The 27,737-nt window shown below is 25.5% G+C and overlaps 3 protein-coding genes across 5 annotated transcripts; 2 read left to right on the top strand and 1 right to left on the bottom strand.

Moving 5' to 3' along the window:
• Positions 1-166: 166 nt before the first annotated feature.
• On the top strand, positions 167-3,339 carry LOC127279626 (N66 matrix protein-like). Its single transcript, XM_051302086.1, has 3 exons — positions 167-334; positions 1,470-2,195; positions 3,163-3,339. Exons 1-3 carry the CDS (start codon positions 265-267, stop codon positions 3,198-3,200), a joined length of 834 nt encoding a protein of 277 aa, XP_051158043.1. The 5' UTR covers positions 167-264; the 3' UTR covers positions 3,201-3,339.
• A 4,806-nt stretch (positions 3,340-8,145) lies between these two features.
• Positions 8,146-21,646, bottom strand: LOC127279627 (N66 matrix protein-like). 3 transcript variants are annotated; one of them, XM_051302089.1, is made up of 3 exons: positions 21,479-21,646; positions 19,643-20,350; positions 8,146-8,321 (listed from the first exon to the last, which is right to left on the bottom strand). In XM_051302089.1, the coding sequence occupies exons 1-3, from the start codon at positions 21,546-21,548 to the stop codon at positions 8,272-8,274; spliced, it is 828 nt and encodes a 275-aa protein (XP_051158046.1). In that variant the 5' UTR covers positions 21,549-21,646; the 3' UTR covers positions 8,146-8,271. The 3 variants fall into 3 exon arrangements, with proteins under 3 accessions (XP_051158046.1, XP_051158047.1, XP_051158044.1); XM_051302090.1 differs by lacking the exons at positions 19,643-20,350; positions 21,479-21,646 and adding exons at positions 9,560-10,099; positions 11,225-11,392; XM_051302087.1 differs by lacking the exon at positions 8,146-8,321 and adding an exon at positions 19,007-19,182.
• On the top strand, positions 11,873-15,231 carry LOC127279625 (N66 matrix protein-like). The gene is made up of 3 exons (XM_051302085.1): positions 11,873-12,040; positions 13,083-13,808; positions 15,050-15,231. Exons 1-3 carry the CDS (start codon positions 11,971-11,973, stop codon positions 15,097-15,099), a joined length of 846 nt encoding a protein of 281 aa, XP_051158042.1. The 5' UTR covers positions 11,873-11,970; the 3' UTR covers positions 15,100-15,231.
• Positions 21,647-27,737: the final 6,091 nt, after the last annotated feature.

Genomic DNA, 27,737 nt, shown 5'->3' with positions numbered 1-27,737 from the left:
TCTAAACATTTCAAATAAATTTTTAGGAAATCTTTAGGAAAGTTTCGGTGGTTTGGGGGAAGGATAGTTTAGCTTTCTTTTTGACTAAGTACTAAACACCAACGAAAAAGGCGGGCGCTTTGCGCGCGCAGTCTTTATCTAGTGAATATATAAGGGTCTTGACTGAACTTACATCTTCAGTGTCTTTGGCATCTTCGAAAAAGTAAAATATTCTTGTTAAAGTAAAACAGTAACTCGATTATCAAAAATTTTTAAGTGTTAATCATGGCATCTATTAAGTGTTTAATGCTTGTATTTATTCTCTTACTTGTTGATCACTCTTTTGCTCTTCCAGGTACAATTTTTTTCTAAAACATAAATATTTATAATCAAAAATTTCTTTTCTATTATTATCTTCTTTGCAATTTTATTCGAATCGGAATATAGTATGGATTTTAATGAATTTCATTTTTTTTTTAAATAAATTTTTTTTTATTATAGAATATAGTTTTAGGTTTCAAATAGTGGAAAAAAAATTGACACTTCTAAATATCTTAACTTTTTATTGACTTAAATTTTACTGAAATACTTTTAAAATTCAACTTCTTCTACAATTTTTTTTTGTTCAATTTTTTATCGTTCTAAACAATCAATCGTATAAATTTTTAACATTTTCAATTTTTAATTTATTTTTTAAAAATATACATTCTCAAATTTCTCTTTAAATTTTAACAATTTAAAATAATTTTAGACCCAAAATAATGCTAGAAAAATAATTTTAGTTAATGTTTGTAAATAGAAAATCTTAATTTAAAAAAATAAACTTATATTGTTCTTGATCTAATCAGATAAAATTTGTAAATACTAATGGGACACTTTAATTCGTTAATTTATTAAGAATGATAGATATATTATTTTATTACGTTAAGGGGACTATTTTTTCAAATAAAATTAAAAATTCTTGAAAATTTATAATTTAAACTTCTCTCACAATTTCTCTTATTTTTCATTGCCGATTTTTTATATAATCTTTTTTCATGATTTTAAGCAATCAATAAAAATTTTGAAAAATAAAAAAAATTTGTAAAATTATTAAAAATTACTTTTTTTTTATTTTTCATACTCAAAAATGTGATTTTAGGTTCTGAAAAAATGTCAAAAAAAATAAATTGTTTACCCCTAAACAAGATTATAATTTTGATTAGTTTAAATTTTACTGATGATTCTTTATTATTTTTTATCGATAATTTTTTTGTAGGCTTTTTTCATGATTCATGATAAATTAAATATTAGCATATTTTTTTACAAAAACTTTTAAAATATTTTCTCGGAAATAACAAAAAAGAATGCAATTTTCATTTGGAGAAATAAATAAACACAAATTGATGTGTTATGTTAAAAAAAAAGTTTTTTGTTGTTATTTTCGTGAAAAATTTGTTGCAGTTAATTCTTATACCGAATTTGGGGTAAATTTTCTACTTTTTTTTTAGTGCGTGGAGATACTGAAGGAAATAAAGACAATAAACAAGATGAAAGCACTGGAGGATGTGGAAACCATACAGAAAATGTAAACAATGGAGGAAATGTAAACTGCAGAGGAAATATAAACTGTTTAGAAAATTTAAATAATGAAACAAGTATCAACAACGTAGCAAATGGAATCAATGTAATATATGAAACTAATGGAGGAAGTAGTATCAATGTGGATAATGGAAATATTGGAGGAAATGAAACCCAATTTAGACAACAAATTGTTTCAAATTTTAAAACTTATAGATATCATTTAAACAATGGAAACCAAGGAAGAAATCGAGGATATGGAAATTATGGTGGATGGAGCAATAACGGAGGAAGTGGAAACAATGTAGGAAATAAAAACAATATAAAGTATGTAAACAATGGAGGAGCTAGTAACAATGTAGGAAACAGTAACATTGGTGGACATAATTATCAACATAGAGGAAATATTGTTTCAAATACCAATGCTTTTGCTATTGATGGATATAATAGAAATAGTGGATATAATGGATACAATTATAGATATGAAAATAATGGAGAATTTGGAAACTTTGGAGGAAATGTAAATTGTAGAGGAAATGGAAACTGTACAGAATTACGAAACAATAGTGGAAATTTTGTTTCAAATGCCAATAGAAATGCACAAGCTACTTCCTGGTGGAATGGTAGTTCGGAATGGAATTTCAAAGCTGATCAAGGTAAACTACAGTAAAAAAAATTATTACATAATTAGATACTTTTATTTATACTCTTAATAATTATCGAAGTATATTTAGTAGAATTTTAAAACAGTAGATTTTATAATATGCTTAATTTTAATATTGAAAAATTACTACTTAACAAAATTCTGATTTTGTAGAATTTCTATTTAACTGGACTGTGATAAAGAAGTTCTACTTAGCTAAATTTTTAAGGCAGACAATTTCTATTTCATCGATACTTTATTTGACCGAAGATAAGTGAAACTTCGGTCAAATAATATATCGGTGAAATAGAAATTCTCTGCCTTAAAAATTTAGCTAAGTAGAATTATTGTTAAATGACAATTCTATTGAGTAATTAAGTGAATATTAGGAAGAACAGAAATTCGACAAAAGAACAATTCTGATAAATAAAAATTATTTTTTATGAAAATTTTTCTAAATAAAAATTTTGTTAAATAGAAATTGAGGACCCCGATTCTATAAGGAGACTTACGCTTGAAGCAGCCGCCTTTCGACCAGTCAGGTGGTTGAAAAATGGAGAAAAAAAAAATTCAAATTTTTTTTCATTTTTAAACCACCTGACTGGTTACAAGGCGGCTACCTCAAGAGTAAGTTTTCTTATAAAATCGGGGTCCTCAATTATATTATTTGAAAATTCGATATATTAGAAAATCTGGTTTATCACAGTTCAGTTGAATAAAAATTCTACAAAATCAGAATTTTGCTAAATAGAAATTTTTCGATATTAAATTTGGTCTCATTATAAAATCTACTTTTTTAAAATTCTACTAAATGTAAATTCGTTAATTTTTAACTCGACAAGTTCAATGAAGGGAATATTCATGCGTCCCCTAATAATAATAATTGACTTGCTTACTTGTAAAAAAAAGTTAAATAGAAAAATTAAAAACTTATTTTTTGGAAAATTTTTTAACAAATATCTAATTTTCTTTTTCAACAGGACACGAATCTTCCGCCTCTGCATCGGCTTCATCCTGAACGTTGAGTTGATTTTCATTGACTGATTTTTAAGATAATATTGACTAAGGCGACTGTAATAATTAATAAATTTACACCTGTGATTATTTATTGTACTCAACTCTGACTATTACAAAATAAATTATTTTTTGTAAAAAAATTAAAGTTTTTTTTTTTAAATAGAAATTTTTGATATTAAGTTTTAAAGAATATTAAACACATTATCGCAACATTTCTGATTATTGTCTCTAATTTAAATATATTTCTATTTCACTGCATATAAGAATAAATTTATTTCAAGTGCAGTCATAAATTGTTGCCATGACAACACATGTGTTAGAAAAGCACAAAGAAATGTAGGTGCATATTTGTCCACGAGTGTACGATACACTTTTAATAAATGTCAAAATGGCGAAGATAATCAACAAAAATTGAGAGTTTTCAATAACGCCTCGGTCTCTTCTATAATTAATTTAACATTTTAATTATAGTAAATTGATGGATTTTATTCTTGTTTATTTTTTTAGATTCAAATAATATGTTACATTATAGATGATGTGCAGTCGTTCGATAATTATCATTTAATTGTTACTATCAGGAAGAGAAGTAATAATTTAATAATAATGTTGTTCCATTAATTAGGCAATTATAAAGACTTAGTAATAGTACTGTGTCATTTTATAAATAACTTTATTTTTTCTATTTATCTAGCATAAATAAAAGCAAAAATGTGTTTTTTCTTCAATTCATTATTGTCAGATATATCGGAGAAAACAGAATAATTAAACTTATCTTGAGGAGTGTAAAACTTGTCAAAATTTCAGTGTTAACTATAGGACAATCCTCTATTGTTTGTAAATTACTACCTTCGTAGTGTCTGAATGAAAATAATCAGTTTTACCCTCCAGTAAGGTACAATCTTTTATCGGTTTTAATCAATTTTTTGAAAAGAAATGTTTAATTGCAGAAAAAATTATTTTAAACGATTAAAAATATTTAATTTATACAGGGTGTCCCATTTTAATCTATCAAGCGAAATAACTTTTAATCAGTTGTGCGATTCCAAGTGAGATTTTGACTTTTTCGGAGTAGGTTAACCGATTGCAATGAAACTTTGGAATTTTGTTATATATAGTAAGACTAATCTTTAACGTAAATTTCAGCCTAAAATATTTGTTAGTTTACGAGATTTGCAATAATAACAAAAAATTAAAAAATTGCTATATCTTCCGTTCTAATAAACGGATTGAGGTCTACTTTTTTTTAAAATGTCAAGGAAAATGAGAGGAATAAATCTCTTTCAGAACAATTTTTTATAATTTTACAACTAAAAAAATTATTAAATAATCTTCTATTATATTAAGTTAACAAATTTCCAAAAGCGACACTGACACCGTCCTTGGAAAATCTATTTTCACTTATTTTCAAATAAATCAAAATACTTTGTCATATGCTTTTAGAAAATCTTACATACTTTTTTTTGTAACATGTTTTTTCAATTTTAACCCGAAAAAGGATTATTTTGCATTTTCATCCCAAAAAGGGTTATTTTGCAATTTTATGCAATTTTTTACGAATTTTTGGATATATACCTTTAAAATCTCTTTATAAAGGTTTACTCTGGATAATAAAAATAAAAACCGATATTTTAAAAGGTTTTTCGATTTATTATGAACATTTTTCTTAAAAAATTTGCAAAATCTCCATGTGTTTGTGGGGCAATTTACAGCAATATAATATAATATAAGAAAAAAAAATATTATAATATAATATAATATATTATAATACAATATAATTAATATTGTTGTTATAATTATAATAAATTAAAACATTTAATATTTAACAATTGTCATATCATCCTTCAATGATATACTGATCAAAATTAAGATAAATTTTATACAATATTAATAATAAATATATTAATTTAAAACATAAATTATATATATATATATATATAATAAAAAACTACAATGAGTAAACAACAATAAGTACAACTATAACCGAGCGAGCGAGGAATACATCGCTAGTAATTGAATAAATTTCATGCGACAATCTAAAATTCAATCACTTAAACGCTAAAATGATCTTACCAGTGTTTTCTTTAATGTTCCAAAGGAATCCAATTGTAAATGCAAGTTTAACTTATTTAATTTTAATAATTTACGAGTATAAACAATTGCTATTTCTGATAGTTGACGAGCAGACGACATTGCGCACGCAGCATTTTCACGTAGCCAATTTAGTCCACGAATCACGTCAGCTGGTTACAGGAGAATGCTGCGTGCGCAATGTCGTCTGCACATCAACTAACAGAAATCTCAATTGTTTATACTCGTAAATTATTAAATTTAACCAAGTTAAACTTGCATTTACAATTGGATTCCTTTGGAACATTAAAGAAAACACAGGTAAGATCATTTTAGCGTTTAAGTGATTGAATTTTAGATTGTCGCGTGAAATTTATTCAATTATTATTTAATAATTTTTTTAGTTGTAAAATTATAAAAAAATGTTCTGAAAGAGATTTATTCCTCTCATTTTCCTTGACATTTTAAAAAAAAGTAGACCTCAATCCGATTATTAGAACGGAAGATATAGCAGTTTAAAATTTTTTGTTATTATTGCAAATCTCGTAAACTAACAAATATTTTAGGCTGAAATTTACGTTAAAGATTAGTCTTACTATATATAACAAAATTCCAAAGTTTCATTGCAATCGGTTAACCTACTCCGAAAAAGTCAAAATCTCACTTGGAATCGCACAACTGATTTTACAAAAAAATGTTTTGGACAAAAATTATTGTGCTCAGAGGGGGACATCCAGTGGTAAACTTGAATTTGACCTAAATGACCTAATTTAGGTCATTTCTAGGTCAACTCATTTTTTTTAAATGGAACCACCTACTTTTTATGCCGGAAATCGATAAAGGAGGAAATTCCACGTCGAAATCGTTGATGCACTTTTTTTCGATAGATCGACCTATTTAGGACAAATAGGACATTTAATTATTATTGTATTTGGGGAAATAACTTTAAACTAATTAATTTTACAAAGACATGTTTCAGTCAAAAATTGTTGTGCTTAAAGGGGAATATTCAGTGATGACCCTAAATTTGTCCTAAATGACCTAAATTAGGTCATTTCAATTTTAACTCATTTTTTTTAATGGAACCGTCTACTTTTCATGTTACAAATCGGAAGAGCAGGAAAATCCACGTTGAAATCGTCTAAGTATTTTTTTCGACGGGTCGACCTATCCAGGTCTTATTTCGCCTGATAGATTAAAATGGGACACCCTGTATATTATAATAAATAAATTAGTACATTTTTATTAATTCATATGGATTTTAAATTTTCAGTAATTGAGAAGTTTTAAAAATTAGTCAGCTATCTTAATGATAAGAATTCGTCAAAAAAAAAAATTTCGAAGAGAAAAATAATTAAACTATTTAAAAATATTTGAGTCATGTTATATTAAATTTTAATCATTTTTAATAATTGTATGAATTATTTTTCAAGGAGTAATAAAATCATTCGGTGAGCTAACCTTGTAAAACTTTAACAAATTTAAAAATAACATTAGGAATAAATTATTTTAATTTAATACAACTTATTTCAACTTATCCAAAAAAATAGAAATAATTGATTTTAACAACTTTTTATAAATTACATAAAAATTTTAAATACTGTAAATTTTGTATCTCTATAGAAGAAATTAAAAATATTAAAAAAGTAAACAATCAGTTTTATAAATTTTAAATTTTTATAAGTAAGAAACCCTATAATTAAAATTCTTGAAAAACTTTTTCAAAACATAATTTTATTAAACATCTTAAATATATTTTATTTCAAGTGAAATTGGTATTGACAAATTGCCATGTTCTTTTACGTGAAAATAACCAATAATAAACACAAATTACAAATTTTTAAATGTCAAATTTATTTATCGATATTCATTTTTCTCTGTTGTTTTTGCATATTACACTATTAACTATCGAAATAATTAATTTAAATTTCTTATAGAGTGTAAAACAAAGAATGAAAAAAGTGTACCATTGACAAAGGAAAAAATATAGAGTCAGTTGGGGTAAATGGGGACAAAAGGTTTTGGAGTTTAATTTACACTTTTAAAATGAAGTTCAACGTCAATATTTTAACCTCAGATCACCTGCAAGAGGTTTTGAGTATTGCCAAGCTTTTATCTTGACAATTGGCAGCAAGATAAAAAAAGTTATCGCTCAATGCAGAAAAACTTGAAAATCAAAATCAAACTGTTTCAGTATTTTCCCTCCACTTCAAAGAAAACAGACTTAAAAATCGTACAAAATTTTTTTCTTATTCCTTATGAGTCCTATAATAGAAATTCACTTGAATTTTTGATTTTTGTCAATTTGGTTAATAATGGCAAGCTGTCCCCATTTACCCTGAGTTTTCAAATTTTTGGGGTAAATGGGGACAGCTTGTCATTATTAACCAAATTAAGAAAAATGAAAAATTCAAGTGAGTTTCTGTTATGGGAGTCATAAGGAATAAGAAAAAAAATTGGTATGATTTTAAGTCTTTTTTTTCAAATGCGAGACAAAATACTGAAAAAAAAAAAATAAAAAAAATTTCAAGTGGTTCAACTATTATATATCTACTACAAATGTTTTTTCAAGTTTTTTCATCCCTTAATACAGTAATACACTTAAGGAAACTTTTTTCTAAAAAAATGTCATATTGACATTTATTAAAAGTGTATTGTACATTCGTGGACAAATATGCGCTTACATTTTTTGTCCTTTTCTAACACATGTGTTGTCATGGCAACAATTTATGACTGCACTTGAAATAAATTTATTCTTATATGCAGTGAAATAGAAATATATTTAAATTGGACACAATAATCAGAAATGTTGCGATAATGTGTTTAATATTCTTTAAAACTTAATATTGAAAATTTCTATTTAAAAAAAAAACTTTAACTTTTTTACAAAAAATAATTTATTTTTTAATAGTCAGAGTTGAGTACAATAAATAATCACAGGTGTAAATTTATTAATTATTACAGTCGCCTTAGTCATTATTATCTTAAAAATCAGTCAATGAAAATCAACTCAACGTTGAGGATGAAGCCGATGCAGAGGCGGAAGATTCGTGTCCTGTTGAGAAAGAAAATTAGATATTTGTTAAAAAATTTTCCAAAAAAGAAGTTTTTACTTTTACTATTTAACTTTTTGTTACTAGTAAGCAAGTCAATTATTATTATTAGGGGACGCATGAATATTCCCTTCATTCAACTTGTCGAGTTAAAAATTAACGAATTTACATTTAGTAGAATTTAAAAAAAATAGATTTTATAATGAGACCAATTTTAATATCGAAAAATTTCTATTTAGCAAAATTCTGATTTTGTAGAATTTTTATTCAACTGAACTGTGATAAAGCAGATTTTCTAATATATCGAATTTTCAAATAATATAATTGAGGACCCCGATTTTCTAAGGAAACTTACTCTTGAGGTAGCCGCCTTGCAACCAGTCAGGTGGTTCAAAAATGGAAAAAAATTTGAATTTTATTTTTCTCCATTTTTGAACCACCTGACTGGTCGAAAGGCGGCTGCTTCAAGCGTAAGTCTCCTTATAGAATCGGGGTCCTCAATTTCTATTTAACAAAATTTTTATTTAGAAAAATTTTCATAAAAAATAATTTTTATTTATTAGAATTGTTCTTTTGTCGAATTTCTGTTCTTCCTAATATTCACTTAATTACTGAATAGAATTGTCATTTAACAATAATTCTACTTAGCTAAATTTTTAAGGCAGAGAATTTCTATTTCACCGATACTTTATTTGACCAAAGTTTCACTTATCCGACTTTTCATTAGATAGAAATGTTAAAACTTTGAATTTCCATTTGATGGAACTTTCATATATCAGATCATACACTTAGCAGAAACATTTCAGCGGAAGTTTTAAAATCAACCAATCACAATTTTCTAGATAGTTTTTGATTGATTGATTTTAAAACTCCCGCTGAAATGTTTATGCCAAATGGATGATCTGATATATGACAGTTCGATTAAATGGAAATTCGACGTTTTAATATTTCTGTCTAATGCAAATTCGGATAAGTGAAACTTCGATCAAATAAAGTATCGGTAAAATAGAAATTCTCTGCCTTACAAATTTAGCTAAGTACATAGAACTTCTTTATCACAGTCCAGTTAAATAGAAATTCTACAAAATCAGAATTTTGTTAAATAGTAATTTTTCAATATTAAAATTAAGCATATTATAAAATCTACTGTTTTAAAATTCTACTAAATATACTTCGATAATTATTAAGAGTATAAATAAAAGTATCTAATTATGTAATAATTTTTTTTACTGTATTTTACCTTGATCAGCTTTGAAATTCGATTCCGAACTACCATTCCACCAAGAAGAAGCTTGTGCATTACTATTGGTATTTGAAACAATATTTCCTCCAAATTGATAATTATGTCCACCAATGTTACTATTTTCTACATTGTTACTAGATCCTCCATTGTTTACATACTTTATATTGTTTTTATTTCCTACATTGTTTCCACTTCCTCCGTTATTGCTCCATCCACCATAATTTCCATATCCTCCATTGCTTCCTTGGTTTCCATTGTTGAAATAATTTCCATTAGTTTTAAGATTTGAAACAATATGTCCTCCAAATTGGGTTTTATGTCCTCCAATATTTCCATTATCCACATTGTTACTACTTCCTCCATCATTTTCATATATTACATTATTTTCATTTGCTACGTTGTTGCCACTTGCTCCATTATTTAAATTTTCTAAACAGTTTATATTTCCTCTGCAGTTTACATTTCCTGTATGGTTTTCACAACCTCCAGTGCTTTCATCTTGTGTATTGTCTTTATTTCCTTCAGTATCTCCACACACTAGAAAAAAGTAGAATTTTTACCCCAAATTCGGTATAAGAATTAACTGCAACAAATTTTTCACGAAAATAACAACAAAAACCTTTTTTTTAACATAACACATCAATTTGTGTTTATTTATTTCTCCAAATGAAAATTGCATTCTTTTTTGTTATTTCCGAGAAAATATTTTAAAAGTTTTCGTAAAAAAATATGCTAATATTTAATTTATCATGAATCATGAAAAAAGCCTACAAAAAAATTATCGATAAAAAATAATAAAGAATCATCAGTAAAATTTAAACTAATCAAAATTATAATCTTGTTTAGGGATAAACAATTTATTTTTTTTTTGACATTTTTTCAGAACCTGAAATCACATTTGAGTATGAAAAATAAAAAAAAGTAATTTTTAATAATTTTACAAATTTTTTTTATTTTTCAAAATTTTTATTGATTGCTTAAAATCATGAAAAAAGACTATATAAAAAATCTGCAATGAAAAATACGAGAAATTGTGAGAGAAGTTTAAATTTTCAAGAATTTTTAGTTTTATTTGAAAAAATAGTCCCCTTAACGTAATAAAATAATATACCTATCATTCTTAATAAATAAACGAATTAAAGTGTCCCATTAGTATTTACAAATTTTATCTGATTAAATCAAGAACAATATAAGTTTATTTATATAAATTAAGATTTTCTGTTTACAAACATTAACTAAAATTATTTTTCTAGCATTATTTAGGGTCTAAAATTATTTCAAATTGTTCAAATTTAAAAAGAAATTTAAGAATGTATATTTATTAAAAATAAATTTAAAAATTGAAAATATTAAAAATTTATACGATTGTTTGTTTAGAACGATAAAAAAGTATACAAAAAAATTGTAGAAGAAGTTGAAATTAAAAAGTATTTCAGTAAAATTTAAATCAATAAAAATTTAAAATATTTAGAAGTGTCAATTTTTTTCCACATATATTTGAAACTTAAAACTATATTCTATAATAAAAAAAATTTATTTTTAAAAAAATTGAAATTCATTAAAATCCATACTATATTCCGATTCAAATAAAATTGCAAAGAAGATAATAATAGAAAAGAAATTTTTGATTATAAATATTTATATTTTAGAAAAGAATTGTACCTGGACGAGCAAAAGCGTGATCAACAAGTAATAGAATAAATACAAGCAATAAACACTTAATAGATGCCATGATTAACACTTAAAAATTTTTGATAACCGAGTTGCTGTTTTACTTTAATAAAAATATTTTACTTTTTCGAAGATGCCAAAGACACTGAAGATGTAAGTTCAGTCAAGACCTTTATATATTCACTGGACAAAGGCTGCGCGCGCAAAGCGCCCGCCTTTTTCGTTGGTGTTTAGTACTTAGTCAAAAAGAAAGCTAAACTATCCTTCCCCCAAACCACCGAAACTTTCCTAAAGATTTCCTAAAAATTTATTTGAAATGTTTAGAATATTTAATTGCAATGTTTAGTGAAAATTCTGCAAAGATTTAAATGTCCCACTTGTATAAATGTTTAGCGCGAAACTTTCCTGAATATTTATGTAATCGGGACAGTTATATCTTTACACAATATTCACTAAACTTTGCAATTAAATAATTCAAACATTTCAAATAAATTTTTAGGAAATCTTTAGGAAAGTTTCGGTGGTTTGGGGGAAGGATAGTTTAGCTTTCTTTTTGACTAAGTACTAAACACCAACGAAAAAGGCGGGCGCTTTGCGCGCGCAGCCTTTGTCCAGTGAATATATAAAGGTCTTGACTGAACTTACATCTTCAGTGTCTTTGGCATCTTCGAAAAAGTAAAATATTTTTATTAAAGTAAAACAGCAACTCGGTTATCAAAAATTTTTAAGTGTTAATCATGGCATCTATTAAGTGTTTATTGCTTGTATTTATTCTATTACTTGTTGATCACGCTTTTGCTCGTCCAGGTACAATTCTTTTCTAAAATATAAATATTTATAATCAAAAATTTCTTTTCTATTATTATCTTCTTTGCAATTTTATTTGAATCGGAATATAGTATGGATTTTAATGAATTTCAATTTTTTTAAAAATAAATTTTTTTTATTATAGAATATAGTTTTAAGTTTCAAATATATGTGGAAAAAAATTGACACTTCTAAATATTTTAAATTTTTATTGATTTAAATTTTACTGAAATACTTTTTAATTTCAACTTCTTCTACAATTTTTTTGTATACTTTTTTATCGTTCTAAACAATCAATCGTATAAATTTTTAATATTTTCAATTTTTTAATTTATTTTTAATAAATATACATTCTTAAATTTCTTTTTAAATTTGAACAATTTGAAATAATTTTAGACCCTAAATAATGCTAGAAAAATAATTTTAGTTAATGTTTGTAAACAGAAAATCTTAATTTATATAAATAAACTTATATTGTTCTTGATTTAATCAGATAAAATTTGTAAATACTAATGGGACACTTTAATTCGTTTATTTATTAAGAATGATAGATATATTATTTTATTACGTTAAGGGGACTATTTTTTCAAATAAAACTAAAAATTCTTGAAAATTTAAATTTTAAACTTCTCTCACAATTTATCGTATTTTTCATTGCCGATTTTTTATATAGTCTTTTTTCATGATTTTAATCAATCAATAAAAATTTTGAAAAATAAAAAAAATTTGTAAAATTATTAAAAATTACTTTTTTTTATTTTTCATACTCAAATGTGATTTCAGGTTCTGAAAAAATGTCAAAAAAAAAAAAATTGTTTACCCCTAAACAAGATTATAATTTTGATTAGTTTAAATTTTACTGATGATTCTTTATTATTTTTTATCGAAAATTTTTTTGTAGCCTTTTTCATGATTCATGATAAATTAAATATTAGCATATTTTATTACAAAAACTTTTAAAAATATTTTCTCGGAAATAATAAAAAAGAATGAAATTTTCATTTGGAGAAATAAATAAACACAAAATTCTACTTTTTTTTAGTGTGTGGAGATACTGAAGGAAATAAAGACAATACACAAGATAAAAGCACTGCAGGATGTGAAAACCATACAGAAAATGTAAACAATGGAGAAAATGTAAACTGCAAAGGAAATATAAATTGTTTAGAAAATTTAAATAATGGAGCAAGTGGCAACAACGTAGCAAATGGAAACAATGTAATATATAAAAATAATGGTGGAAGTAGTAACAATGTGGATAATGGAAATATTGGAGGACATAAAACCCAAATTGGAGGACATATTGTTTCAAATCTTAAAACTAATGGAAATTATTTCAACAATGGAAACCAAGGAAGCAATGGAGGATATGGAAATTATGGTGGATGGAGCAATAACGGAGGAAGTGGAAACAATGTAGGAAATAAAAACAATATAAAGTATGTAAACAATGGAGGAGCTAGTAACAATGTAGGAAATAGTAACATTGGTGGACATAATTATCAATTTGGAGGAAATATTGTTTCAAATACCAATGCTTTTGCTATTAATGGATATAATGGAAATAGTGGATATAATGGATACAATGATAGACATGAAAATAATGGAGGATTTGGCAACATTGGAGGAAATGTAAATTGTAGAGGAAATGGAAAATGTACAGAATTAGGAAACAATAGTGGACATTTTGTTGTAAATGCCTATAGTAATGCACAAGCTTCTTCTTCGTGGAATGGTAGTTCGGAATCGAATTTCAAAGCTGGTCAAGGTAAACTACAGTAAAAAAAAATTATTACATAATTAGATACTTTTATTTATACTCTTAATAATTATCGAAGTATATTTAGTAGAATTTTAAAACAGTAGATTTTATAATATGCCCAATTTTAATATTGAAAAATTACTATTTAATAAAATTCTGATTTTGTAGAATTTCTATTTAACTGGACTGTGATAAAGAAGTTCTACTTAGCTAAATTTTTAAGGCAGAGAATTTCTATTTCACCGATACTTTATTTGATCGAAGTTTCACTTATCCGAATTTGCATTAGATAGAAATATTAAAACGTCGAATTTCCATTTGATCGAACTTTCATATATCAGATCATCCATTTGGCATAAACATTTCAGCGGGAATTTTAAAATCAATCAATCAAAAACTATCTAGAAAATTGTGATTGGTTGATTTTAAAACTTCCGCTGAAATGTTTCTGCTAAGTGTATGATCTGATATATGAAAGATCGATCAAATGGAAATTCAAAGTTTTAACATTTCTATCTAATGAAAATTCGGATAAGTGAAACTTTGGTCAAATTATATATCGGTGAAATAGAAACTCTCTGTCTTAAAATTTAGCTAAGTAGAATTATTGTTAAATGACAATTCTATTGAGTAATTAAGTGAATATTAGGTAAAACAGAAATTCGACAAAAGAACAATTCTGATAAATAAAAATTATTTTTTATGAAAATTTTTCTAAATAAAAATTTTGTTAAATAGAAATTGGGGACCCCGATTCTATAAGAAGACTTACGCTTGAAGCATCCGCCTTGCGATCAGTCAGGTGGTTCAAAAATGGAGAAAAATAAAATTCAAAATTCAAATTTTTTTCCATTTTTGAACCACGTGACTGGTTGCAAGGCGGTTGCTTCAATCGTAAGTCTCCTTATAGAATCGGGGTCCTCAATTATATTATTTGAAAATTCGATATATTAGAAAATCTGCTTTATCACAGTTCAGTTGAATAGAAATTCTACAAAATCAGAATTTTGCTAAATAGAAATTTTTCGATATTAAATTTGGTCTCATTATAAAATCTACTTTTTTAAAATTCTACTAAATGTAAATTCGTTAATTTTTAACTCGACAAGTTCAATGAAGGGAATATTTATGCGTCCCCTAATAATAATAATTGACTTGCTTACTTGTAAAAAAAAGTTAAATAGTAAAATTAAAAACTTCTTTTTTGGAAAATTTTTTAACAAATATCTAATTTTCTTTCTCAACAGGACATGTATCTTCCGCCTCTGCATCGGCTTCATCCTCAACGTTGAGTTGATTTTCATTGACTGATTTTTAAGATAATAATGACTAAGGCGACTGTAATAATTAATAAATTTACACCTGTGATTATTTATTGTACTCAACTCTGACTATTAGAAAATAAAATATTTTTTGTAAAAAAATTAAAGTTTTTTTTTTAAATAGAAATTTTCGATATTAAGTTTTAAAGAATATTAAACAAATTATCACAACATTTCTGATTATTGTGTCTAATTTAAATATATTTCTATTTCACTGCATATAAGAATAAATTTATTTCAAGATACACTTTTAATAAATGTAAAAATGACGAAGATAATCAACAAAAATTAACAGTGTTCCATAACGCCTCGGTCTCTTCTATAATTAATTTAACATTTTAATTATAGTAAATTGATGGATTTGATTCTTTTTTATTTTCTTAGATTCAAATAATATGTTACATTATAGATGATGTGCAGTCGTTCGATAATTATCATTTAATTGTTACTATCAGGAAGAGAAGTAATAATTTAATAATAATGTTGTTCCATTAATTAGGCAATTATAAAGACTTATTAATAATAGTACTGTGTCATTTTATAAATAACTTTATTTTTTCTATTTATCTAGCATAAATAAAAGCAAAAATGTGTTTTTTCTTCAATTCATTATTGTCAGATATATCGGAGAAAACAGAATAATTAAACTTATCTTGAGGAGTGTAAAACTTGTCAAAATTTCAGTGTTAACTATAGGACAATCCTCTATTGTTTGTAAATTACTACCTTCGTAGTGTCTGAATGAAAATAATCAGTTTTACCCTCCAGTAAGGTACAATCTTTTATCGGTTTTAATCAATTTTTTGAAAAGAAATGTTTAATTGCAGAAAAAATTAATTTAAACGATTAAAAATATTTAATTTATATATTATAATAAATAAATTAGTACATTTTTATTAATTCATATGGATTTTAAATTTTCAGTAATTGAGAAGTTTTAAAAATTAGTCAGCTATCTTAATGATAATAATTCATAAAAAAAAAAATTTCGCAGAGAAAAATAATTAAACTATTTAAAAATATTTGAGTCATGTTATAGGGTCATTCCATTTTATTTCACCTATAATCGTTGCAGCCTATTTTTAGAAAAATTTGATATTTCGTATTAATGACTTTGAATATCCGTACAATTCATTTTTGACAATTATTTTATGAAATTTTTTTTTTATTTACGTTGAAATTCAGTTTTTAAGTTGAGTTGCACGGAAAATAGGTTAGTTTGACAACTTTGGAAATTTTATAAAAAAGAACAGAAATAATTTAGTTATTAAATTTTTTTTCATTGTTATTTGATGAAAATAGTCTAATTTACCAATGTACTTTCCAAGTTCTTTCACATGATATGTTGGCTTTTTATTTTTATAATATAGAAATATGTGAAATTTTACCTTGAATGTTGAACTTTTCAGGATTTTATCTGATTTTGAACACTTATATCTTCGCAGGCGATTAATGAAAAAATCCCATTTTGGTTTTAAAATTTAAGTTAAATCTTCTTTATTCATCTTATCAAAATTTGGTGATGGAGAACGAGCTATTTTTTATTTTTATTCACTTTAAAAAATTCCCCGCAAAATACGAATTTGAAGGTTAAAAAACAAGTATTTTTATAAATAAAATTCATACAAATTAATCTATATTGAGAAAACCAACTTCAGTTTTATAAAATTACTTGTTTTTTAACCTTTAAATTCGTATTTTAAGGTGGATTTTTTAAAGTGAATAAAAATAAAAAGTAGCTCGTTCTCCATCACCAAATTTTGATAAGATGAATAAAGAAGATTTAACTTAAATTTTAAAACCAAAATGGGATTTTTTCATTAATCGCCTGCGAAGATATAAGTGTTCAAAATTTGATAAAATCCTGAAAAGTTCAACATTCAAGGTAAAATTTCACATATTTCTATATTATAAAAATAAAAAGCCAACATATCATGTGAAAGAACTTGGAAAGTACTTATTGTTAGGTAGGAATGAATTTTATAATATTTATAAACTTTCTTGGAAAATATAAATAAAATGTGACAAATTTTGACATTTTACAGGTAAGTTTGAATATTAATTTTCACGTAGTATTTTTGCTTTTTTACACAATTATCAAATAACATTGGTAAATTAGACTATTTTCATCAAATATCAATGAAAAAAAATTTACTAACTGAATTATTTCTGTTCTTTTTTATAAAATTTCCAAAGCTGTCAAACTAACCTATTTTCCGTTCAATTCAACTTAAAAACTAAATTTCAACGTAAATAAAAAAAATTTCATAAAATAATTGTCAAAAATGAATTGAACGGATATTAAAAGTCATTAATACAAAATACCAAATTTTTCTAAAAATAGGCTGCAACGACTATAGGTGAAATAAAATGGAATGGCCCTATATTAAATTTTAATCATTTTTAATAATTGTATGAATTGTTTTTCAAGGAGTAATAAAATCATTCAGTGAGCTAACCTTGTAAAACTTTAACAAATTTAAAAATAAAATTAGGAATAAATTATTTTAATTTAATAAAACTTATTTCAACTTATCCAAAAAAAAATAGAAAAAATTGATTTTAACAATTTTTTATAAATTACATAAAAATTTTAAATACTGTAAATTTTGTATCTCTATAGAAGAAATTAAAAATATTAAAAATGTAAACAATCATTTTTATAAATTTTAAATTTTTATAAGTAAGAAACCCTATAATTAAAACTTAAAAAACTTTTTCAAAACATAATTTTATTAAACATCTTAAATATATTTTATTTCAAGTGAAATTGGTATTGACAAATTGCCATGTTCTTTTACGTGAAAATAACCACAAATAAACACAAATTACACATTTTTAAATGTCAAATTTATTTATCGATATTCATTTTTCTCTGTTGTTTTTGCATATTACACAATTAACTATCGAAATAATTAATTTAAATTTCTTATAGAGTATAAAACAAAGAATGAAAAAAGTGTACCATTGAGAAAGGAAAATATATAGAGTCAGTTGGGGTAAATGGAGACAAGAGGTTTTGGAGCTTAATTTACAGTTTTAAAATGAAGTTCAACGTCAATATTTTAACCTCAGATCACCTGCAAGAGGTTTTGAGTATTGCCAAGCTTTTATCTTGACAATTGGCAGCAAGATAAAAAAAGTTATCGCTCAATGCAGAAAAACTTGAAAATCAAAATCAAACTGTTTCAGTATTTTCCCTCCACTTCAAAGAAAACAGACTTAAAAATCGTACAAAATTTTTTTCTTATTCCTTATGAGTCCTATAATAGAAATTCACTTGAATTATTGATTTGTGTCAATTTGGTTAATAATGGCAAGCTGTCCCCCCATTTACCCTGAGTTTTCAAATTTTTTGGGTAAATGGGGACAGCTTGTCATTATTAACCAAATTAAGAAAAATGAAAAATTCAAGTGAGTTTCTGTTATGGGAGTCATAAAGAATAAGAAAAAATTTGGTATGATTTTTAAGTCTGTTTCTTTTAAAATGCGAGACAAAATACTGAAATAAGAAAAAAATAAAAAAAATTTCAAGTGGTTCAACTATTATATATCTACTACAAATGTTTTTTCAAGTTTTTTCATCCCTTAATACAGTAATACACTTAAGAAAACTTTTTTCTAAAAAAATGTCATATTGACATTTATTAAAAGTGTATTGTACATTCGTGGACAAATATGCGCTTACATTTTTTGTCCTTTTCTAACACATGTGTTGTCATGGCAACAATTTATGACTGCACTTGAAATAAATTTATTCTTATATGCAGTGAAATAGAAATATATTTAAATTGGACACAATAATCAGAAATGTTGCGATAATGTGTTTAATATTCTTTAAAACTTAATATTCAAAATTTCTATTTAAAAAAAAACTTTAACTTTTTTACAAAAAATAATTTATTTTTTAATAGTCAGAGTTGAGTACAATAAATAATCACAGGTGTAAATTTATTAATTATTACAGTCGCCTTAGTCATTATTATCTTAAAAATCAGTCAATGAAAATCAACTCAACGTTGAGGATGAAGCCGATGCAGAGGCGGAAGATTCGTGTCCTGTTGAGAAAGAAAATTAGATATTTGTTAAAAAAAATTCCAAAAAAGAAGTTTTTAATTTTACTATTTAACTTTTTTTTACAAGTAAGCAAGTCAATTATTATTATTAGGGGACGCATGAATATTCCCTTCATTCAACTTGTCGAGTTAAAAATTAACGAATTTACATTTAGTAGAATTTTAAAAAAGTAGATTTTATATTATTCGGTCAAATAAAGTATCGGTGAAATAGAAATTCTCTGCCTTAAAAGTTTAGCTAAGTAGAACTTCTTTATCACAGTCCAGTTAAATAGAAATTCTACAAAATCAGAATTTTATTAAATAGTAATTTTTCAATATTAAAATTGGGCATATTATAAAATCTACTGTTTTAAAATTCTACTAAATATACTTCGATAATTATTAAGAGTATAAATAAAAGTATCTAATTATGTAATAATTTTTTTTTACTGTAGTTTACCTTGACCAGCTTTGAAATTCGATTCCGAACTACCATTCCACGAAGAAGAAGCTTGTGCATTACTATAGGCATTTACAACAAAATGTCCACTATTGTTTCCTAATTCTGTACATTTTCCATTTCCTCTACAATTTACATTTCCTCCAATGTTGCCAAATCCTCCATTATTTTCATGTCTATCATTGTATCCATTATATCCACTATTTCCATTATATCCATTAATAGCAAAAGCATTGGTATTTGAAACAATATTTCCTCCAAATTGATAATTATGTCCACCAATGTTACTATTTCCTACATTGTTACTAGCTCCTCCATTGTTTACATACTTTATATTGTTTTCATTTCCTACATTGTTTCCACTTCCTCCGTTATTGGTCCATCCACCATAATTTCCATATCCTCCATTGCTTCCTTGGTTTCCGTTGTTGAAATAATTTCCATTAGTTTTAAGATTTGAAACAATATGTCCTCCAATTTGGGTTTTATGTCCTCCAATATTTCCATTATCCACATTGTTACTACTTCCACCATTATTTTTATATATTACATTGTTTCCATTTGCTACGTTGTTGCCACTTGCTCCATTATTTAAATTTTCTAAACAATTTATATTTCCTCTGCAGTTTACATTTCCTGTATGGTTTTCACAACCTCCAGTGCTTTCATCTTGTGTATTGTCTTTATTTCCTTCAGTATCTCCACACACTAGAAAAAAGTAGAATTTTTACCCCAAATTCGGTATAAGAATTAACTGCAACAAATTTTTCACGAAAATAACAACAAAAACCTTTTTTTTTAACATAACACATCAATTTGTGTTTATTTATTTCTCCAAATGAAAATTGCATTCTTTTTTGTTATTTCCGAGAAAATATTTTAAAAGTTTTCGTAAAAAAATATGCTAATATTTAATTTATCATGAATCATGAAAAAAGCCTACAAAAAAATTATCGATAAAAAATAATAAAGAATCATCAGTAAAATTTAAACTAATCAAAATTATAATCTTGTTTAGGGATAAACAATTTATTTTTTTTTTGACATTTTTTCAGAACCTGAAATCACATTTGAGTATGAAAAATAAAAAAAAGTAATTTTTAATAATTTTACAAATTTTTTTTATTTTTCAAAATTTTTATTGATTGCTTAAAATCATGAAAAAAGACTATATAAAAAATCTGCAATGAAAAATACGAGAAATTGTGAGAGAAGTTTAAATTTTCAAGAATTTTTAGTTTTATTTGAAAAAATAGTCCCCTTAACGTAATAAAATAATATACCTATCATTCTTAATAAATAAACGAATTAAAGTGTCCCATTAGTATTTACAAATTTTATCTGATTAAATCAAGAACAATATAAGTTTATTTATATAAATTAAGATTTTCTGTTTACAAACATTAACTAAAATTATTTTTCTAGCATTATTTAGGGTCTAAAATTATTTCAAATTGTTCAAATTTAATAAGAAATTTGAGAATGTATATTTTTTAAAAATAAATTTAAAAATTGAAAATGTTAAAAATTTATTCGATTGATTGTTTAGAACGATAAAAAAGTATACAAAAAAAATTGTGGAAGAAGTTGAATTTAAAAAGTATTTCAGTAAAATTTAAACCAACAAAAGTTTAAGATATTTAGAAGTGTCAATTTTTTTTCCACATATATTTGAAACCTAAAACTATATTCTATAATAAAAAAAATTTATTTTTAAAAAAATTGAAATTCATTAAAATCCATACTATATTCCGATTCAAATAAAATTGCAAAGAAGATAATAATAGAAAAGAAATTTTTGATTATAAATATTTATGTTTTAGAAAAAAATTGTACCTGGAAGAGCAAAAGCGTGATCAACAAGTAATAGAATAAATACAAGCATTAAACACTTAATAGATGCCATGATTAACACTTAAAAATTTTTGATAATCGAGTTACTGTTTTACTTTAATAGAAGTATTTTACTTTTTCGAAGATGCCAAAGACACTGAAGATGTAAGTTCAGTCAAGAAATTTATATATTCAGTAGACAAAGACTGCGCGCGCAAAGCGCCCGCCTTTTTCGTTGGTGTTTAGTACTTAGTCAAAAAGAAAGCTAAACTATCCTTACCCCAAACCACCGAAACTTTCCTAAAGATTTTCTAAAAATTTATTTGAAATGTTTAGAATATTTAATTGCAATGTTTAGTGAAAATTCTGCAAAGATTTAAATGTCCCACTTGTATAAATGTTTAGCGCGAAACTTTCCTGAATATTTATGTAATCGGGACATTTATATCTTTGCACAATTTTCACTAAACTTTGCAATTAAATAATTCAAACATTTCAAATCATTCTTTAGAAAATTGTTAGGAAAGTATCGGTGATGTTGGGGTTTCATTACATTAAGTTCCAGAACGACCGACACCAGTAGGGGACGAGTGGGGCAAAATGGATAGGCGGGTCAAACGGGGTACCCCCAGTTTTCCATGATAGGTATTTCCATTTTAATATATAATATATTTAATTATATTATTATATATTATTATATTTAATTATATTATTATATATTATTATATATAATTATATATAATTATATTTAATATATTTAATAATATAAGACTTAACAAAATAAGTCTTGTACTGTAATTTTACAATAAAATTATTTTAAATTTAAAAATTAGAAAATTTCATTTAAATTAAAAATGAAATCGTAAAATTACCAAAAAATATATTTATTTTTTTTATAATAACGCTGTGAATATTTAAAAATCATTATTCGGTTAAATTTTTTGAATAGAATTGTTATTGGTGCTTATTAATGTGTATATTTCGTATAATCAACTTCATTTTATTAATATTTAACGAAATTTTCAGATAACCGCGCCAGCTAACCCCGAATGTACTTTCTAAAATTAATTTTTTAAAGAGATATCACAAAAAAATGAAGAGGTTAAAAAATTACTTTGGAGTGATAAAATCAGTTATTTTAATCTATACTCCACAATAATTAATGAATATTAATGAAATTTTGTACAAACCCAGATAGCACAACTTTTTGCAGAAATTTTGCAGCAAATTTGCAATGCCAAATTATAAGTTTTCAATGTAAATTTGCTGCAAAACTGTGGCAAATAGCTATATATGTCCACGCTTTGCGAAGTTCGCATTACAAGTTTGCAGAAAAATTTCTCAGAAAAATTGCAGGAAAATTTTATGACAAATTTTAAGAAAACTTGCGGACCATAGAAAAGGGAGCGTTCAAAAATTACGTAACATTTTTTGGGGGAGGGGGGGGGTCAAGCACTTTGTTATTGACAGCAGAAAAAATGGCGCTAATGTATGCAATAACGTGTTACATGGGGAGGGGGGGGTCAAAATTAAAAAAAAACGTTACGTAATTTGTGAACGCTCCCAAACTACTGCGCATGACATGAATTTGAGCAAATTATCAGCAAATTTTCTTCAAGTTTGCCATAAAAATTTTCTGCAAATTGTATGTAAAATTTTTCTGCAAACTTGCAATGCAAACTTCGCAAAGCGTGGACATATAGCTATTTGCCACAGTTTTGCAGCAAATTTACATTGCAAACTAACAAATTTGGCATTGTAAACTTGCTGAAGAATTGCTGCAAATTGTTGTGCTATCTGGGAACTTACGTAGTTCATCAAGTACTTTAAGCAGAATAAAGAGAAAAATTAATGTAACTTTAACACTTTTGAATAAACTCAAATGCGCCAAGCAACCCCTGCGCCAAACAGCCCCGGTCTCCCCTACCCACATAGCACGACTTCTTGCTGTGAGGTTACTGTAAGAATATCTGTAGGGTTTGTATAAGGTTACCGTGTAAGCCTGCAGTAAACTTGAGGTCATCTTAAAACTTTCGCCTTACAGTAAGCTTACACAGTAAAGCTAAGGTAAGCTTACACAGTAAGGTCGTGGTAAGTTTACATGGTAAGGTTGTGGTAAGCTTACATGGTAAGGTTGTTGTAAGCTTCCCGTAAGGTTACTGTTAATATAAAGTAATATGAAAATATATTAAAAATAATTATATTATAATATATATTATATTATAAATTTTTTTGTATGAAAAATGATATATTTGGTAAAGTACTTTATGAACCCCAATTGGGTTTGCCAAATAAAAGTTACTGCGCAGCCGTATGTGCCATAGAAAACTACTGCGCATAAATATTAATAAATTTTATTTATTAACAACATTATATGTTTACAGTAACCTTACATCAACCTTACAGTAACCTTAAAGGAAGCTTACAACTATCTTACCGTGTAAGCTTACCACAACTTTACCATGTAAACTTACCACGACCTTACTGTGTAAGCTTACCTTAGCTTTACTGTGTAAGCTTACTGTAAGGCGGAAGTTTTAAGATGACCTCAAGGTTACTGCAGGCTTACACGGTAACCTTACAAACCCTACAGATATCCTTACAGTAACCTCCCAGCAAGAAGTCGTGCTATGTGGGTATATATAAAAATTTATTTATTATATTTTATGCGACTTTTAAATTTTTGGTCAAAAGAAAATCGATTTTTTATCGAAAGTAAATCACTTATAAAACTTTTTGTGTCGATATATTCGTTTCGGCAAGTATTACATCTTTTGCAGCATTTATTTACGAGTAATTTTCATTACCCACCAAAATTTCCTGAAACTTGACAGAGCCTCACACGGCAAGGTTAGAAAACTTCAGTGGCAAGGTTCATACAAGTTTGTGTCGATGTTTAAATGTCCGCATGAAATGAATATTTACACGAAACTTTGAGGAAAGATTACACTATAAATATTTACGTGCAATGTTCAGTCAATATTGTGTCAATATTCACCTATACTTCTTATATCCCTGTTGAAAATTCCGACCTCGTTTACGACGTCGTATTCTAAGTAGTTTGTGACGTAGTAAACGACGTAGTAAACGACGTAGAAAACGACATAGTAAACGACGTCGTAAATGAAAGCGGAATTTGGGATAGTAAATGACGTCGATTACTACGTCGTTTACTACGTCGTTTACGATGTCGTTTACTACGTCGTTTACGATGTCGTTTACTACGTCGTTTACGATGTCGTTTACTACGTCGTTTACGATGTCGTTTACTACGTCGTTTACGGTGTCGTTTACTACGTCGTTTACGATGTTGCAAAAATTATTTTAATATTATTTATTTAGTAATTTAGTAAGTCCAATATCCAATATTAAAAATTTGAATAATAATTTAAAAAATCAATAAGTTAAAAAAAAATTTATTTTTATTATTTTTTAATAGTTATTATTATTATTATTTTATTTTTAATATTTAAATTAAAATAAAAAAATGGTCATCAAAATATTAGTGAAACCATTTCTTCCAAAAAAGAATTTGTCTCAAATCCAATAAATAGGTAGGAGAGACATCGGGCAGAAAAAAATTTCGACAAGAAAAAAATTTTCGATCACTGCTTATATACCAATCTAATGGCACCTCAACTGCGAGAAACAGTTATGATGTTCGCCCTCCCTGTGGCGTTGAGCGAACTTAAGTCCAGAGCTGAGCCATCAGCGCAGCGCGGAAACATTTGAAAAATTTGATTTTATTAGATATTTTATTTTATTTTAAATATGACAAATAATTAACTTAATAAATAACTAATGTCATGAATAATTATTAATAACATAATGTCATACTTAATAATTCGTTAATTAATTATTTTTAACGAAAATTTGACAAAAAAAAAAATTGTTGGCCAAAAAAAATATTACCATTAAAAAATAATTTTTTGTTAAATTTTTGTAGTAAAAAAAATTTTTTCAAGACAATTATTTGTGACCTAAAAAAATATCACGATGAGAATATAATTAACAAAAAAAAATTACTCGTAGCACAGAAAAAATTTCACCATGAGAAAATAATTTTTTTAAAATTTTATTTGTAAAAAATTTATTGGTAGCTCAAAAAAAATATCACGATGAGAAAATAATTTTTTGTCAAATTTTCTCTGTAAATAAATTAATTAACTAAATAACGTACCGTAAAACAGGGTTATTTCGCTCATTGCGGGTAAATTCGCTCACCCACTTTTATGCTTTATTTCAGCATTAAAATAAAGTTTAATACCTTTATTACCAGGTTAAAATGTTAAATTTGTTAATAGAAATACTAAATTTTAGTTTAAATCAAATTTAAAGCAAAAAAATGGGTGAGCGACTTTACCCGCATTGAGCGAAATAACCCTGTTTTACGGTAATTATTAGTTACTTCATTTTTTTACTACGAAAATGTAACAAAAAAATATTTGTAGCACAAAAATAATATTAAGATGAGAAATTTAATCAGTTTTAAATTTTCTCTGTAAAAAAATCTTTTGTGGCCTAAAAAAATTATCACGATAAGGAAATAACTTTTTTGTCATATTTTCTCTCCAAAACAATTAATTCACTAAATACCGTAATAAATCGTTTATTATTTTTACTACGAAAATTTACCAAAAATTTATTCGTAGCACAAAAGAATATCACAATAAGAAAATAATAATTTTTTTCAAATTTTCTTTGAAAAAAAAATTCGTGTTTTTAAAAAAAATTACGATGAAAAATAATTTTGTTGTAAAAATTTCTCTGTAAAAAAATTTAACAAAAAAATTATACGTAGCACAAAAAAATATTACGATGAGAAATTTACTTATTTTTAAATTTTCTCAGTAAGAAAATTATTTGTGGCCCAAATAAAATATCAAGATGAAAAAATAATTTTTTTTGTCAAAATTTCTCTGTAAAAAAAATTAATTAAATAGTGAGCTTAATAATTAGTTAATTAATTTTTTTACTACGAAAATTTAACCTGGTAATAAAGGTATTAAACTTTATTTTAATGCTGAAATAAAGCATAAAAGTGGGTGAGCGAATTTACCCGCAATGAGCGAAATAACCCTGTTTTACGGTACGTTATTTAGTTAATTAATTTATTTACAGAGAAAATTTGACAAAAAATTATTTTCTCATCGTGATATTTTTTTTGAGCTACCAATAAATTTTTTACAAATAAAATTTTAAAAAAATTATTTTCTCATGGTGAAATTTTTTCTGTGCTACGAGTAATTTTTTTTTGTTAATTATATTCTCATCGTGATATTTTTTTAGGTCACAAATAATTGTCTTGAAAAAATTTTTTTTACTACAAAAATTTAACAAAAAATTATTTTTTAATGGTAATATTTTTTTTGGCCAACAATTTTTTTTTTTGTCAAATTTTCGTTAAAAATAATTAATTAACGAATTATTAAGTATGACATTATGTTATTAATAATTATTCATGACATTAGTTATTTATTAAGTTAATTATTTGTCATATTTAAAATAAAATAAAATATCTAATAAAATCAAATTTTTCAAATGTTTCCGCGCTGCGCTGATGGCTCAGCTCTGGACTTAAGTTCGCTCAACGCCACAGGGAGGGCGAACATCATAACTGTTTCTCGCAGTTGAGGTGCCATTAGATTGGTATATAAGCAGTGATCGAAAATTTTTTTCTTGTCGAAATTTTTTTCTGCCCGATGTCTCTCCTACCTATTTATTGGATTTGAGACAAATTCTTTTTTGGAAGAAATGGTTTCACTAATATTTTGATGACCATTTTTTTATTTTAATTTAAATATTAAAAATAAAATAATAATAATAATAACTATTAAAAAATAATAAAAATAAATTTTTTTTTAACTTATTGATTTTTTAAATTATTATTCAAATTTTTAATATTGGATATTGGACTTACTAAATTACTAAATAAATAATATTAAAATAATTTTTGCAACATCGTAAACGACGTAGTAAACGACACCGTAAACGACGTAGTAAACGACATCGTAAACGACGTAGTAAACGACATCGTAAACGACGTAGTAAACGACGTCATTTACTATCCCAATTTCCGCTTTCATTTACGACGTCGTTTACTATGTCGTTTTCTACGTCGTTTACTACGTCACAAACTACTTAGAATACGACGTCGTAAACGAGGTCGGAATTTTCAACAGGGATTAGTAAATGAAACTTTTATAACTAGGCGAAAATGTAATTTCAATACTGACCCATTTTTTTAAGGTTGTCAATTTTT

Source organism: Leptopilina boulardi, unplaced genomic scaffold (genome assembly GCF_019393585.1).
Source record: "Leptopilina boulardi isolate dan_hultmark-lab unplaced genomic scaffold, ZJU_Lbou_2.1 LbouV2_221, whole genome shotgun sequence".
NCBI classification, from domain to species: Eukaryota; Metazoa; Arthropoda; class Insecta; order Hymenoptera; family Figitidae; genus Leptopilina; species Leptopilina boulardi.
The sequence above is the reverse complement of the archived record's forward strand: the minus strand, read 5'-3'. Positions and strand labels throughout refer to the sequence as shown.